At 35.7% G+C, this 12,754-nt stretch overlaps 2 protein-coding genes across 2 annotated transcripts; one reads left to right on the top strand and one right to left on the bottom strand.

Moving 5' to 3' along the window:
• Positions 1-1,759: 1,759 nt before the first annotated feature.
• LOC103959521 (RNA polymerase sigma factor sigC) lies at positions 1,760-5,881 on the bottom strand. Its single transcript, XM_009371874.3, has 7 exons — positions 5,627-5,881; positions 4,454-4,611; positions 3,780-4,340; positions 3,456-3,686; positions 3,016-3,156; positions 2,728-2,928; positions 1,760-2,441 (listed from the first exon to the last, which is right to left on the bottom strand). Exons 1-7 carry the CDS (start codon positions 5,727-5,729, stop codon positions 2,160-2,162), a joined length of 1,677 nt encoding a protein of 558 aa, XP_009370149.2. The 5' UTR covers positions 5,730-5,881; the 3' UTR covers positions 1,760-2,159.
• A 1,635-nt stretch (positions 5,882-7,516) lies between these two features.
• LOC103959522 lies at positions 7,517-11,400 on the top strand. Its single transcript, XM_009371876.3, has 10 exons — positions 7,517-8,093; positions 8,250-8,317; positions 8,484-8,554; positions 8,709-8,978; positions 9,359-9,519; positions 9,622-9,677; positions 9,878-9,930; positions 10,001-10,130; positions 10,587-10,684; positions 10,898-11,400. The coding sequence occupies exons 1-10, from the start codon at positions 7,615-7,617 to the stop codon at positions 10,967-10,969; spliced, it is 1,458 nt and encodes a 485-aa protein (XP_009370151.2). The 5' UTR covers positions 7,517-7,614; the 3' UTR covers positions 10,970-11,400.
• The last annotated feature ends 1,354 nt before the right edge of the window (positions 11,401-12,754 follow it).

The following is a 12,754-nucleotide window of genomic DNA, read 5'->3' as shown; positions in this document are numbered from 1 at the left end:
ACGGAATGGGTTAGGTTGCTTTCTGGAGGATTAAAAGTAGGACACGTGTCCAAATTGGGGTGAAAGCGATTAATGAAGCTTACTCACTCGCACAAACTTAAGGGCGTGTTTGGTTGCGGGGTTTTGCGTGGTTGGTTTGGTTGGGAGGTTTGGGATATTTTTTAACTAATTTATTTCCTTTTTTAATTACTTGTTTTTTGGATTACTAGGTTCTGAGAGTGTGCGAAAAAAGTTTGGAAAACCTCTGATTTGTTGACGAATGATTGGATTAATCAATAAAGTAGCGTGTTTGGTGGTTTGTCAGTTGATTTTTTTGGGGTAACGTCTCCTCACCGCCATAAATAGTCAGGACTGGGATCCTCTTCGGATCCTCTTAGTAGGGATTCGAAGATCAATTAATCGTGTTCGTTTATCGTATATTATGTGGTTATAAATTATTTTAAAATTTAAATTAAATATAAATAGTACCTAATAAAAACTGACAGTATAATGTACGATGAACGAACATGATTAATTGATCATCCGAATCCCCACAAAGAGTATCCTATTCCAATAGTCAGATAGTGAAGTTTGAAATTCATAGACTGTCGACTCCATACACTCATTTTACATTTTACGTATTCTTTGTTATTTTACGTTCTTTTGATTTTTTTTAATATTTTTTATTCAATGCTGGGAGGGATATGTGGAAATAAAAAATAAAAAAAAATGTGGATAACACACCTTTTATCGCAAACGTAAATTAAGACAGTGTTTTCGTTTAATTATCTTTGAATTTTCTTCTTTTTAAATTATAATAGTTTATTATTTAGTATTCAAGTTTGGTATTTTTCTTGATTTGTAAGTCAATGATCTTAAGTTTAAATCTTAAAAATAATGAGTTTGCAACTAATTTATTGCTCCACTTTTTAAGGATAAATACAATCGTTATATAAAAAACTATAAGATTTGTTATGTTGATTTGTAAAAATTGTATGCAGTTAGATGTGTTATTTTACATGAGCTACAAAAGCATTAGTTTGTTATGTGATTGAGCAAGATTCATACACACTTTCTAAATGCATTATATTTAACCAAATTAACTTGAGCAAATTTTGAGTTGTAATACAAAGATAAGTAACCCAAAACTGCAAAAACTTAAGGAATGGTATTAATCTTTCCATAAAATAGGTGCTCGTGGGAGGAACGAGAAACAATAAAGTTTATAATAAGAAGAAAAATTTAAGTAGAGTTGCCTCATGCATCGCTTCAATAACAAAGGGCTAAACTTCTGGTCAAACCTCGTTGCGCGTGGTATTGCATGAGTCAACCCTATTGAATAATATCTTCTACCCCGCGAGGTGTAAAAGATATACCAAAAAGATGGAAGGGCGGCATCTCTATTAAGGCAAGAGGTGTAAATGAAATATCAGAAGGAAAAGTGACATCTCTCAGTACGGATGGATTTTGTAAGAAAAATATCTTAAAGAGTCATCAATGTACATCAAACTGTATAAATTTGTGTCATGCATTTACGTCCTCTAGAATTTTCAAGGTCGACAGCGCGTTTTATGCGTTGTTTTCATGTTTTAGAGACAAAAAAATTGGTACCGGAAGTCGAACTAGTGAGGCAGATAAGTCCACGCTTTGTATGACACACGATATATGCTTGGCCAAAAGATCAAGCTACTTTGTCCGCAGGGTCCACAAATGGGCTACGTAAGCATCATTGAGCGGAGGGTGAGCGGACAAGAGTTTGAGAGAGAACACACAGAAGATCTGGAGGGAATCAATTTAGCATTCATCAAATAAGCTAGATTAACGGAGTTTAACCGCGTCATTAGAGCAATCACTTGTGTATAAACACCACCATTAGATCAAATATACAATACGCGCCATACGGCCGCCTCTATACTATACAATCCCACCAAGGGAAATGAAAGAATGCTAAGGATACAATACAACAGTATATGATCTTCACATGAGAGAACGGAAAAATTCCCATGGTAGCGTTGTGAGCTGAAATTTTGGCGGGGAACAAAACCAAAGGTCACCCATGATTCTGCGTAATCCCTACCAGAAAGAAGCTATGGTTGTCAGTATATGGTGACTAATTCGCCTGGACCTTCTGATAGAGAAACTCAGAATGACTTGCTCTTTTTCGTATTACTCTGAATCTACTAGTTATTCAAGTAATGGCTTAAACTTCTGTGTGTTTCATTGTCCCTTAGCTTTGTGAGAGCTTTCTTTTCTATCTTCCGTATCCACTCCTTGCTCACATCGAAAAGCTTTCCAATCTCCTCAAGTGACTTGGGGTCGTAGTTGTTTAGTCCATATCGCAGCACCAACACTTGCCTCTCCTTCGAGTTCAAGCACTTCAGCAGATCATGAATGTCTTTTTTCATGTGTTGCCTCATTACAGTTTCTTCAGGGCTCTTTATTGACTTGTCCGCTGTAAATTCCTAGATCATTAACACAAAACAGGTTTTCTAATTAACAAGCTAATTACACTACAACTTTCGACGAGATTTTCCAGTTTATTGCACGTTTGCAGATTTTACATGTTTTACAAGGTTAGCATCCCAAACTATAAAAGCTTCGAAGTTGACATGTAAAGAATAAGATAATTGAAGTGTACAAACTAGCGAGACTAACGACATTGATCTTCATTTAGCACTTCCTAGAAACAAAAAAATATGTATATAATGCGAATGCATGAGAGATGGAGAGGATTAGTTAGATCATTACCATAAATGTCCCAGCAGAGCTATCCCACATCTTGTCATCTATCGAACCCACAACTCTCAAGCATGTGCTAGCTGATCTGATTCTCACCAAAGAAAGACCTGTAATCTTTGCAATTTCATCATCGTTGGGGTATTTCATTTGGCTGTTGTAAGTGGCTTTGCGAGCTTTCTGTATCTGATTTATTGCCTTGCTTAGCATGAACTAAAATAAAAACAACTCAAGGATCAAATGCCATCACTCACTGAGATGATATTGTATGAAGAGTATTTAAAATAGGGAGGAACATACAGGAATTTGGATCCCCCTAGCATGCCGTGCCACCAATCTTGACATTGATTTCTTTATCCAATAGCGGACGTAGGTTGAGAATCTGTAACCCCTCGAGTGATCATACCTTTCTGCACCTTGCAGGAGACCCAAGTTTCCGGCCTGTGAAATAGGGGGAACTCAAGAGAGGGACTAATAAATTGAGAGTAAATATCATGGAAATACAAGAAGTAAGTTTCGAGAAAACAAAAAAAAAGAATATATGCATTGAGTTTTGACGTCTGAGTCTAACAAAGCTGTTTTTTTCAGTGATCAATAACGAACTGTCTCGAACATAATCATATGTAAATTATTTCACGAAAAAGTTTACTGAGAAGTATCTTTTATAAACTAGACAAAAAAGTTAAATGTTATATTGCAACAAGCGGAACAGTCACAAAATAGATAAAGGTTTCACAAACCTGCAGTAAATCATCCATGGCTACTCCTAGCCCTCTATAGCTTCTAGCTAGGTATAGGACTAAGGAGCGAGTGCTCCTTATAAGCTCATCCTGGCAATACCAACCAAAATGCAATTGCTGTAACAGCACCTTCTCGTGAACTCCAGCTGCTTCCGCCCAGCAACTTAAGGTAGCTACGGTACCAGTTTCCTTTTCCAAAGTTGCCTTAACTCTCTCCAAGTTGGCGATCACCTGTTATGATACAAAAGTAAAGCTGGTAAAGACATCCTTGAAGTAAGGAAGTAAAGCTTCATATTAATCTGTGTGTTGAAAGATAAGTACAACCTTAACCCCGGTTGACAGTTCTGCCTCATTTAGAACAATTGTAAGTCTTCTCCTTCGAGAATTTGATGCTCTTTTTGCTGATGAAACAGTAGGCGGCTTAAAACCTTCCCAAGTTGTTTTAGGAGGCAATAATTCAGAAGAAACTCTGGCATTATCTGATGCTCTTTTCCTTGATCTTCGTTCTTCCTTCTTCCCAGACCGAACAATAGTGTTGCCTCTGTCATTATCTACTTTCTTATCCATCTTATCCTCTTCAATGGGTACCGTAGGTATGTCAGACAAAGAAAAAAAACTTGATGATGTAACAGTTCTCGACAGATAGGCATTGAATAACTGTAGAGCTCCAAGCCTTCCTAACTGCAAAAGTATCTCATTTTCCAACTTTAACACATCCGAATTAGCAAAAGTCTCCTCCAGAGCATCAAGATTTTTCAGTAACAAACTAAAATGAGCTGCACTGCAAGCTTCTAAGCCTTTACTGGATCTAAAGTCACTGTCAGGCATCTGGTTATTCCCAATCGTATTTGATGAACTACTCTTTGGCACCCTCCTAAATCTTATCTGAGAGGCAAAAGTCCTGGGTAAGATTTTCATCTACTAAAAACAAGGAAAACATAGTGCCCCTAACACTCTGCAAATTTTATGCAACAATTCAATAAAAGGCAAACTATCACCTCTTCCAAATCTGAGAAGCCATCCTCTAAGATTTGTGGGGAAGCAGATGAGCAAGAGTAGATTTTCAGAGTATCTTTACCGGAAGTCTCACCTTCCTCGGAAATAATTGACAGAAATGACAGCCTTGCTGAGTTGAAAGAGCCCCCCCTGCCTCTAACTGTATCATTTTATATTGAACATCATAAATACAAAAATATTTGACAAAAAAATCAAGCAAATATCAATGTCACTTATGTTAACAGATAAACAGGAAATTATAGTTGTACCTTGTAAAAAAATACTTCTTTTGTGGAATTAAACTTTCTCTTTCATTTAGGTTTAGAAAGAAATTTAATTACGATTATGTCCAAATAAGAAAATATATCATGGTTGCAGGAGTCTATCCATCGCATATAGGCTTTAAGAATATCGTGACATAACCGTCCAGGCAAAGTAGAGACCTAAAAGATCGAATGGAATGATACATAGACAAGTATATAAATCCCTTATGAATTTTAAAGGACTCCTTTACTTTAATGTAAGGTGATTCATCATTCGAAGAGATGTAGACTACTCAAGAAGTTCACATTTCATCTGTTTTCTGACAGAAACTGAATAAAGAATTCAGAAAATCTAATAAAATAACAAGAAGAATAAATCAATGAAATGTTGCTTGATCTTCTTTGAGAACTTGTGTAAGGAGTAGTCGTGGTTTTATAGAATTTTAAAGCGGAAACCCCTCTCTTTATCTTTATTTGGCGTAACTACTTCAGCCGGATGAGATTGCAGATGGGAACTTATTAAACTCCAAATTGAATGAAAACCTTGAGACCCAATTCTTAAGCATCCCTTCTGATCATCATGCAAATTCACTTTACTACTATTTTGTTTCTCTTTGTAGGTTAAGATTGCAAAAAGTAGAAAGCAAATCCAATGCTGCATAATTCAAGAAAATCTCAAAACTTTCAAGACCCAATTCTCAAACATGCATTTTGATCATCTTTCCAATTCACTTTAGCATGATTCTTTGTGGGTTTTACTTAGAATATACTACAAAGTTTTCAACTTGCAAATAACAGATGCAATGACAAACCAAAAGATCAAAATTTGAAAGCAAAAGAAACAGACTTTTTTTTTTCTGAAGCAGAAGCAGGAAATCAGCTGGGGAAAAAAGCCAAGCAAATTAAACTCACCAGAAGCAGAAGAGAGCTTGGAATTAGAAGAAGCAGTTTGCCAGTGAGAACGCTGAGGTGGGAAGCCAGACTTGAGGAGGTTCAGCCTAAAACCAAACCCCATTGCCTCCTTTGGGTGTCTTTCTTCTTGGTAGCTAAAAGTGGTAGAGAAATAGGGTCCATTAAATCCTCATTCCTCATCAGCCACCAAAAAATCTTCATGGGTTTTGTTTCCTCGACAAGTAATAAATTCCCCTTCTTTTTTTTTTTTTTTTTTTTTTTGACTCGCTCTCCACCACCGATTCTTCATCTGTTTAAACGTTGGGTGAACTCTGTTTTTACACCTGTTTGTTTGTTTGGGCTTTCTAGATTGTTGGGCTTTTTTCTCACTCACCCTGTGATCGTGGACAGCAAGAAACATTAGGCCCAGGAGCTTGTGAATAAGAAAATAAAAAGCCCGGGAAGTTGTGGGACCGGTGGCCGTCTAATTATGGAAAATTGTTGGTAATCCTTGAGCAATTAATTATTCAAGCCACTTAATTTTTTCAATATTATTGTTAATTCATTACGAGGTTAAGCCAATCCCGCTTCCTCCATTTTATTTAAAAAATAAATAAAAATTATTTAACTAATAATTCAAAATAAAATCCTATATATAAAGGGTAGTGCTATCTGCACACTCAATTTACCATTCACGCATCCTTATCAATTTCAGACCATATAAAATTTGAGCATGTAAATAGCATTATCCTGTATAAAATTTGGTATATGACCAATGAACTGCGTATTTGTGCAATCACAACTAAAATTGACATCAACCAACCTCATTATTGATCTCGCTCATGGAGAGAATCTCACATTACAGTCGAACATACATAAGAATTACTCCTAGGGGAGAAATACTTCGTTGATATCACATGATAAATATTTATTGAATACTAAGAGTAATTTTTAAAAGAATTGTTATTAGCACTTCAAAAATCTCATTCTACACTCCTCACAAGTGTATTTTTCTTTCTTATTATAAAAAATTTAGAATGCTAAATGAGATTTTTGAAATATTCATAACAATTCCCATTTTTAAGTAAGTGATAAATATTCAATAAACCAGAACTTCACTAAGGCCATGCATTTGTTTCAAGACAGAATACTATCCTGGGTACAAACCAAAGCATCATGATCCATGTCCAAAGGTTATACAAGAGTGCAAAAAATAAAAACAAATAAAAGGAATGAAGATTCTTTCCGGATCCTCTTTGCAAGGATTCCAAAGATCCTTTAATCGTGTTCTTTCATCGTTCAATTAGTTTTTATCAGGTACTGTTTGTGTTCATTCAAATAAAAGAATATGAAGTTCTTAATATGTTATTTATGGTATGTGTTGCATAATTAACCTATAAGCTTTCTAAAGATTCAATAATATAGAGAATCGGATCCCTTCCGAACCCAAAGGAACTGAGCTCACTCATCAAATAATCCGGACTATTGAAATTTGATCAAACGGCTACAAACAGGGATCCCTCTAAAAGTTATAATAATTATGATCGTTGAATCAAATTTCAATGATTCGAATCATTTGATCATTGAGCTCAGTTCCTTTAGATCCGGAAGAAATTCGGTTCACAATAATACAACATGGCAATGGGCTAACTTGCAACAAAGCGAAACAAAAATAGATTAAGTAATACAAAAAGGGTAATTTTTTTTAGTAAATGGAAGTGTTATTAGCATTCAAAAAATCCTATTTTACAACTCTCATAACTATATTTTTTCTTCTAAATATAAAAAATTTAGAACGTAGAATGAGAATTTTAGAGTGCTAATAACAATTTTTTTTAATAAATCATATAACACATGCAGGAGAATTACGTGTCAACCCGTCAAGGTCGCGAATCGTAGATGCAAATTTCAAACCTTCTGGATACAAAAACCAGCGCAACATATGAAATTTCCGTAATTAACTTCAAGACAAAGGGCCATTAACCACCAACTCCGTCAGCAATGGCAGTATGGCACGCACCAGTTCGCGGTACGGACCCATCTGCCCGACGTCAAAGTCCCGGATCGAAGGCGAAAGGTTAAAAAAAACCCACATTTCAAATTGCGATTCGCGAGTTCGTGCGACTTCTAAAATTCGACAACATCTCGCATTGACGGAAGATTCCGCGGCTTTGCAGAGCATGGCGGCGATGGATGTGGAGATCGGCGGCGATGGAGTCGTGCGGACGGAGGAGCCGCCGCCTCCGAACGAGATGAAGCACAGAGGGAGCAAGAAAAACGCGGGGAAAAAGAAAAGGAGCAAAAGCAAGGTGACGATGACGACGAGCGGAAAAAAAGAAACGTTTTCTTACATGCCCAAATTTCAGTGTTTCAGATCGAAACCCGAAACGGATAAGAATGGGGGTTTCGATATGGAGGTGGAGGATCAAACGGGTGAAAAAATGAGTCCGACCCATTTGATGATTTTGGTGAATGGTCTCATCGGCAGGTAAGTGAAAAATGTACTCTGTTTTCTGAGTCTCGGTTTTGTTAATTTGAATGTGGGTTAGGCCAATTGCCGAGGGTGGTGGGCCCTCGAAAGAAAGGAAAAATGAACGTGGGTTGCCTGAGGGTTGAGTTGATTTTGTACATTTTTATGGTGTAGTGCTGAGAATTGGAAATATGGAGCAAAGGAGTTTCTGAAGAGATACCCAGAAGATGTTGTTGCTCACTGTGAGTCCTGTTCTTATCAAAGTTGCTTGCTTTGGCAATATTTATTTATTTTTTTAAATAAATTATTACACTTGATAAACCCATGAAATTAGACTGTACGAAATACGAATGGCATTTCCAAGCAATGAAGTGAGTTTGCTAATTAATTTGCAATTTTGCATTGCAGGCAGTGAATGCAATTCTTCAATGTTAACATTTGATGGTGTTGATGTGATGGGAGAGAGATTAGCGGAAGAGGTGGGTTTTTTTTTTTTTGGATTTGTTCAGTTTGAACCTACTTGTTTATCATTTTTCATTTGAATGATGGGTTTTTGATCTCGTATTCGTTGGCTTGGTTCGTATGTGAAAGCATTAAGGAGTTAATGGCTATTGTCATTGTTTGTTGTCTCAGGTTATTTCTGTGATAAAACGTCACCCGAGTGTACAGAAGATCTCGTTTGTTGGTCATTCGTTAGGTGGGCTTATAGCAAGATATGCCATTGGAAGGCTTTATGAACGAGACATCACCGGAGAACTATGTCAAGAAAATGGAGAATATAGGAGAGATGGAGTTGAGGATCCGTTGCTGAAACAAAAAGTCAAAGGCAAAATTGCTGGACTGGAGCCCATGAATTTTATAACGTCCGCAACTCCGCACCTCGGTTCCTGGGGGCATGATCAGGTGAACCAATTTGATTATGAACTTATGATATTCTATGTTATATCATCAGTATTTTGTTTAGAAATTAAAGTTTACTTTTTTGGTGCCATTTTTGAACTATGAGATATTGTTTTAGTTGAATGAAGAATTAGGTATTTATTCACATATCTACTAACATCTTGAAAGATGATGAATAGTAATTGGGTTTTCTCCCCCAATTCGTGACATTCTTCTGGACTTCCAAGATTTTCACGAGGGCAGAATTATATGAATTGCCCTAATCTAAACAATACGTGTAAAACTTGAAGATTCAGAATTTCTTTAATGAGGAGAGAATTGGTTCAAGTGAATTGGTACAGAATTTCTGTAGTTCTTGATAATGTGTTGGTTTAATATTTCAGGTTCCAGTGTTTTGTGGCGTAAAAACCCTTGAAAAGGTCGCGGCTCGTACTTCATGGTGTCTAGGTAGAAGTGGAAGACATCTGTTTTTAACTGATAGGAATGATGGAAAACCTCCCCTTCTTCTTCAGATGGTCCATGACACTGAAGATCTCAAATTCATGTGGGTCATCGATAACTACAGCTTCTTCTTTTTCATAATATATGATCAGCTATCGTCGTTGATAATTCTAGAACTTGCCATCATATCTTCTTGTCTCTACAGATCAGCACTGCAGTCCTTCAAGCGCCGTGTTGCCTATGCAAATGTTCGATTTGATCGTATCCCTTTCATTTATTTGTGTTTTGTGTTTCTTTTTGTGTTCTATTATTTGGCGTTGTTGAAGGTTACATGTTGGGAGATAATTTGGTGTCTTTAAATGTAGGTAAAAGTTTGAGTGAGTTGAACTTTCAATTTGAACTGACAAGTCTGTTTATTACCATGTCCATCATTTATTTGAAGCACTTAACAACTCTTATAGACCTTGTGGGATGGAGTACATCATCTCTACGGCGTAAGAAGGAGCTGCCAAAGGTATTTCTGAAGCTACTCACGGGTGCTTTATTAGTGTCTGGAGTTAATCTAACATGAACTTTTCTATCAGCTTAAAAATTTATCCAGAGATGACAAATATCGACATATTGTAAATGTGGAGACAATTAAAAGTCCAAGTCCTCAAGAAGAATTACCGTTGGAAGCCATAGCCAGTGGGCGCAAGAAAATTGACTTTGAAGGTATTCTATTTGTGTATCTTGTTTGACTAAAAACTTATTCCCGGTGGTTCATTGCTCTCTGAAGCTTATTCCAGCTTTAGCATGAAGGAATTTTTACTCATAGGGTTCCATTTTCCCACGGGATTATGCAGGTATAGGACATGCACTAGTTGTAGATAAATTGAAAGAAAAGTGTTGGAAATTCTGAGTTCCTTAGCAGATTATTTTTAAATATGGGACTAAATTGATGATAATTGTAGTAATCATAAATTTGGAGGGAGAATAAGTTTATGTTGCAAGAGGCATCCAATGTAGATGGTTTTGTTTTGAATAAAACTAGTTGGTATTTCTATCTCTAGTTGTCGCATTCATCCAATAACTCAATTTTATGATGTCAACCCCATGATTGCCTTATTACGAGGTTGTACTTCTTAGTTCCTTGACATTTTATTCACTAATTTCGTAACACGATTGCAGAAGAAATGATCAGAAACTTGACCAAAATGAGCTGGGAACGGGTGGATGTGAACTTCAGCGGAAGTAAACAAAGATACCTTGCACACAGTACCATTCAGGCAAGTCGATGCTTTCTTTTCCTTGAAATTCATTGTGTTTAACAAAAAAATCTTGTAATGTAGTTGGAAAGATTAGTCAAAAGGCTTCAGAAATTCACCATTGCCGTTATTTTTCTTATTCGTTTCACAATGCAAGCTTTTCCATCCTGAAAGCTACATAATTAGAGAAGCAGGCCGAGTTTGACATGCGTTACGGTTTTTATTGTGTTGCAGGTGAAAAACACTTGTCTACACTCTGATGGGGCTGATGTGATCCAACACATGGTTGACAATTTTCTTGTGTGAAATGTGCCAATTCGCTATCAACTCAAACTCAAAGCCAGCGGAATTTGCATGCCCCGCAACAACATTGGCTTCGGAAAGAGAAGCGAAGGATTGAGGTTGTGGGTCTTGCTTGGAGGGTGTGCTTGGAGGGAAGGAAGTGGACTGAGGGATTCGCTAGTACTGGGCTCACAGCAAGCCCATTTCTATGGCTCAATGCGCTAGCCATTGTCATCCGTTGATTGGCCCGTCTCCTTTTTATGGTTTAGTAATGCGCGTTCAACTAGGGTCTTTCGAACAGTAACTGTGTTGTGCGGCTCAGATTTCTTGACCATTACAGTTCAACGGTAAGTTTTGAATATTTTTTCAACGGTAACTTTTTAAATCCAAAAAACTCAAATCCAGTTTAATCAATTTTAATGGTAATAAAAAAGATCCAACGGTTCAAATATGAATTCAACAATCAAAATAATATTATTAATTAATCTAAATTAGATTCAATGATAAAACTCCTCCAAAATTCTATAAATATCCATTAATTTGTTCACTAATCCATAAAACAAAAAATTCAGTTTTCTCATATTTCAAGTGTTCAAGAAAGAATGGCAAATACCGAATCCAAACCGAACTTTCGGTTTTCTCAAAATTTGGTAATATCGAAATTATTTTGAGTTTTTAGTTCGGAATTGGGATCGGGATCGGGATCGGTAATGACAAACAAAGTTCAATAAAAGATACAGATAAACAATTGAATTTCAATTTCAAATACACCAATTCAATTTCAAAAACCCTAATTTCAGAAAACCTAATTTGAAACCCAAAACCCTAATTTTAAAAACTTCAATTTTAGAAATCCTAATTTGGAATGTGAATCACCATTTAAGAATCCCAATTTCAGAAAGGGGCGTTTTGATATAGACGTCTCGTTTTTAAATGATATAAACTAAACATCTATTCATTTTGCAAATTTGATTAAATATTTTCCCCACAATTTTGGTGCTTAATTTTATTTCATTAGAAGTCTATTCACGTTAGCATTCCTTTTTTTCCTCCTATTTTTATGCATCTCTTATTATGATGATTTAAGATTTTTTTATTTTTTTATTAAAATATTTATTTTAGTAAATTAAATAGAATGTAACAAAACTCGTTGTTAGGTACATTTGGTTTATATCGGTATGTTTGATTATAATGGTACATTTGGTTACTTGGTACATTTGAATTTTTGGTCCATTTGGCTTCTTGGTACATTTGAATTTTTGGTACATTTAGTTTTTGGTACATTTGTACGTTTGTTTTCAAAACATAAGTTTTATTACTTTTTGTCCTAATAATGAGGACTTACTTTAATTAATTAATTTTTTTATAGAAAGAGTCGTTAACAATGTAAAAGTTTAAATTACTTTAATTTTTTTTTTATAGCAAGAGTCAATAAAACGTAGGAGTTTAAAGAACCGCGAAAATAAAATTTCCTAAATTGTAGGCAATTAGTTGCAAGGTGAAGTGAAGATGCCTTTAAACAAATTATATGTAATTTAAAAAATAGAAAAACGTTGATGTGACAATTGGTCAAAGTCTCTTAATCAAATCTTAGAAAGGAACCAATGTTTGATCTAAAACGTATTGAAAAAATGCAGGGGATTCTAATTTTCCCTTTCAGAATTTTGGTAAAAGTTAGAATTTATAAATTAACAGGCACCAATTCTCTTGTTTGGATTCATAAGCATAGAAATTTAGAATTTCCGCATGGAAAAAAAACTTGGAATTTGGAACCTCCAAATCCCAAGTTCAAATTCCATGTAAATAGGT

This window comes from the organism of the source record quoted next, unplaced genomic scaffold (genome assembly GCF_019419815.1).
Source record: "Pyrus x bretschneideri cultivar Hongxiangsu unplaced genomic scaffold, Pyrus_bretschneideri_v1 Contig15, whole genome shotgun sequence".
Classification (NCBI taxonomy): Eukaryota; Viridiplantae; Streptophyta; class Magnoliopsida; order Rosales; family Rosaceae; genus Pyrus; species Pyrus x bretschneideri.
The sequence above is the reverse complement of the archived record's forward strand: the minus strand, read 5'-3'. Positions and strand labels throughout refer to the sequence as shown.

Coding starts and splice junctions, on each gene's coding strand:
- LOC103959522 (XM_009371876.3), top strand. CDS start 7,615: ATGGCACGCACCAGTTCGCGGTACGGACCCATCTGCCCGACGTCAAAG. Junction 10,131..10,586: donor CAAGAAAATTGACTTTGAAG/GTATTCTATTTG, acceptor ACACGATTGCAG/AAGAAATGATCAGAAACTTG. Junction 10,685..10,897: donor TTGCACACAGTACCATTCAG/GCAAGTCGATGC, acceptor ATTGTGTTGCAG/GTGAAAAACACTTGTCTACA.
- LOC103959521 (XM_009371874.3), bottom strand. CDS start 5,729: ATGGGGTTTGGTTTTAGGCTGAACCTCCTCAAGTCTGGCTTCCCACCT. Junction 4,612..5,626: donor CAAGCTCTCTTCTGCTTCTG/GTGAGTTTAATT, acceptor AAAATGATACAG/TTAGAGGCAGGGGGGGCTCT. Junction 3,157..3,455: donor CCATGGATGATTTACTGCAG/GTTTGTGAAACC, acceptor CCTATTTCACAG/GCCGGAAACTTGGGTCTCCT.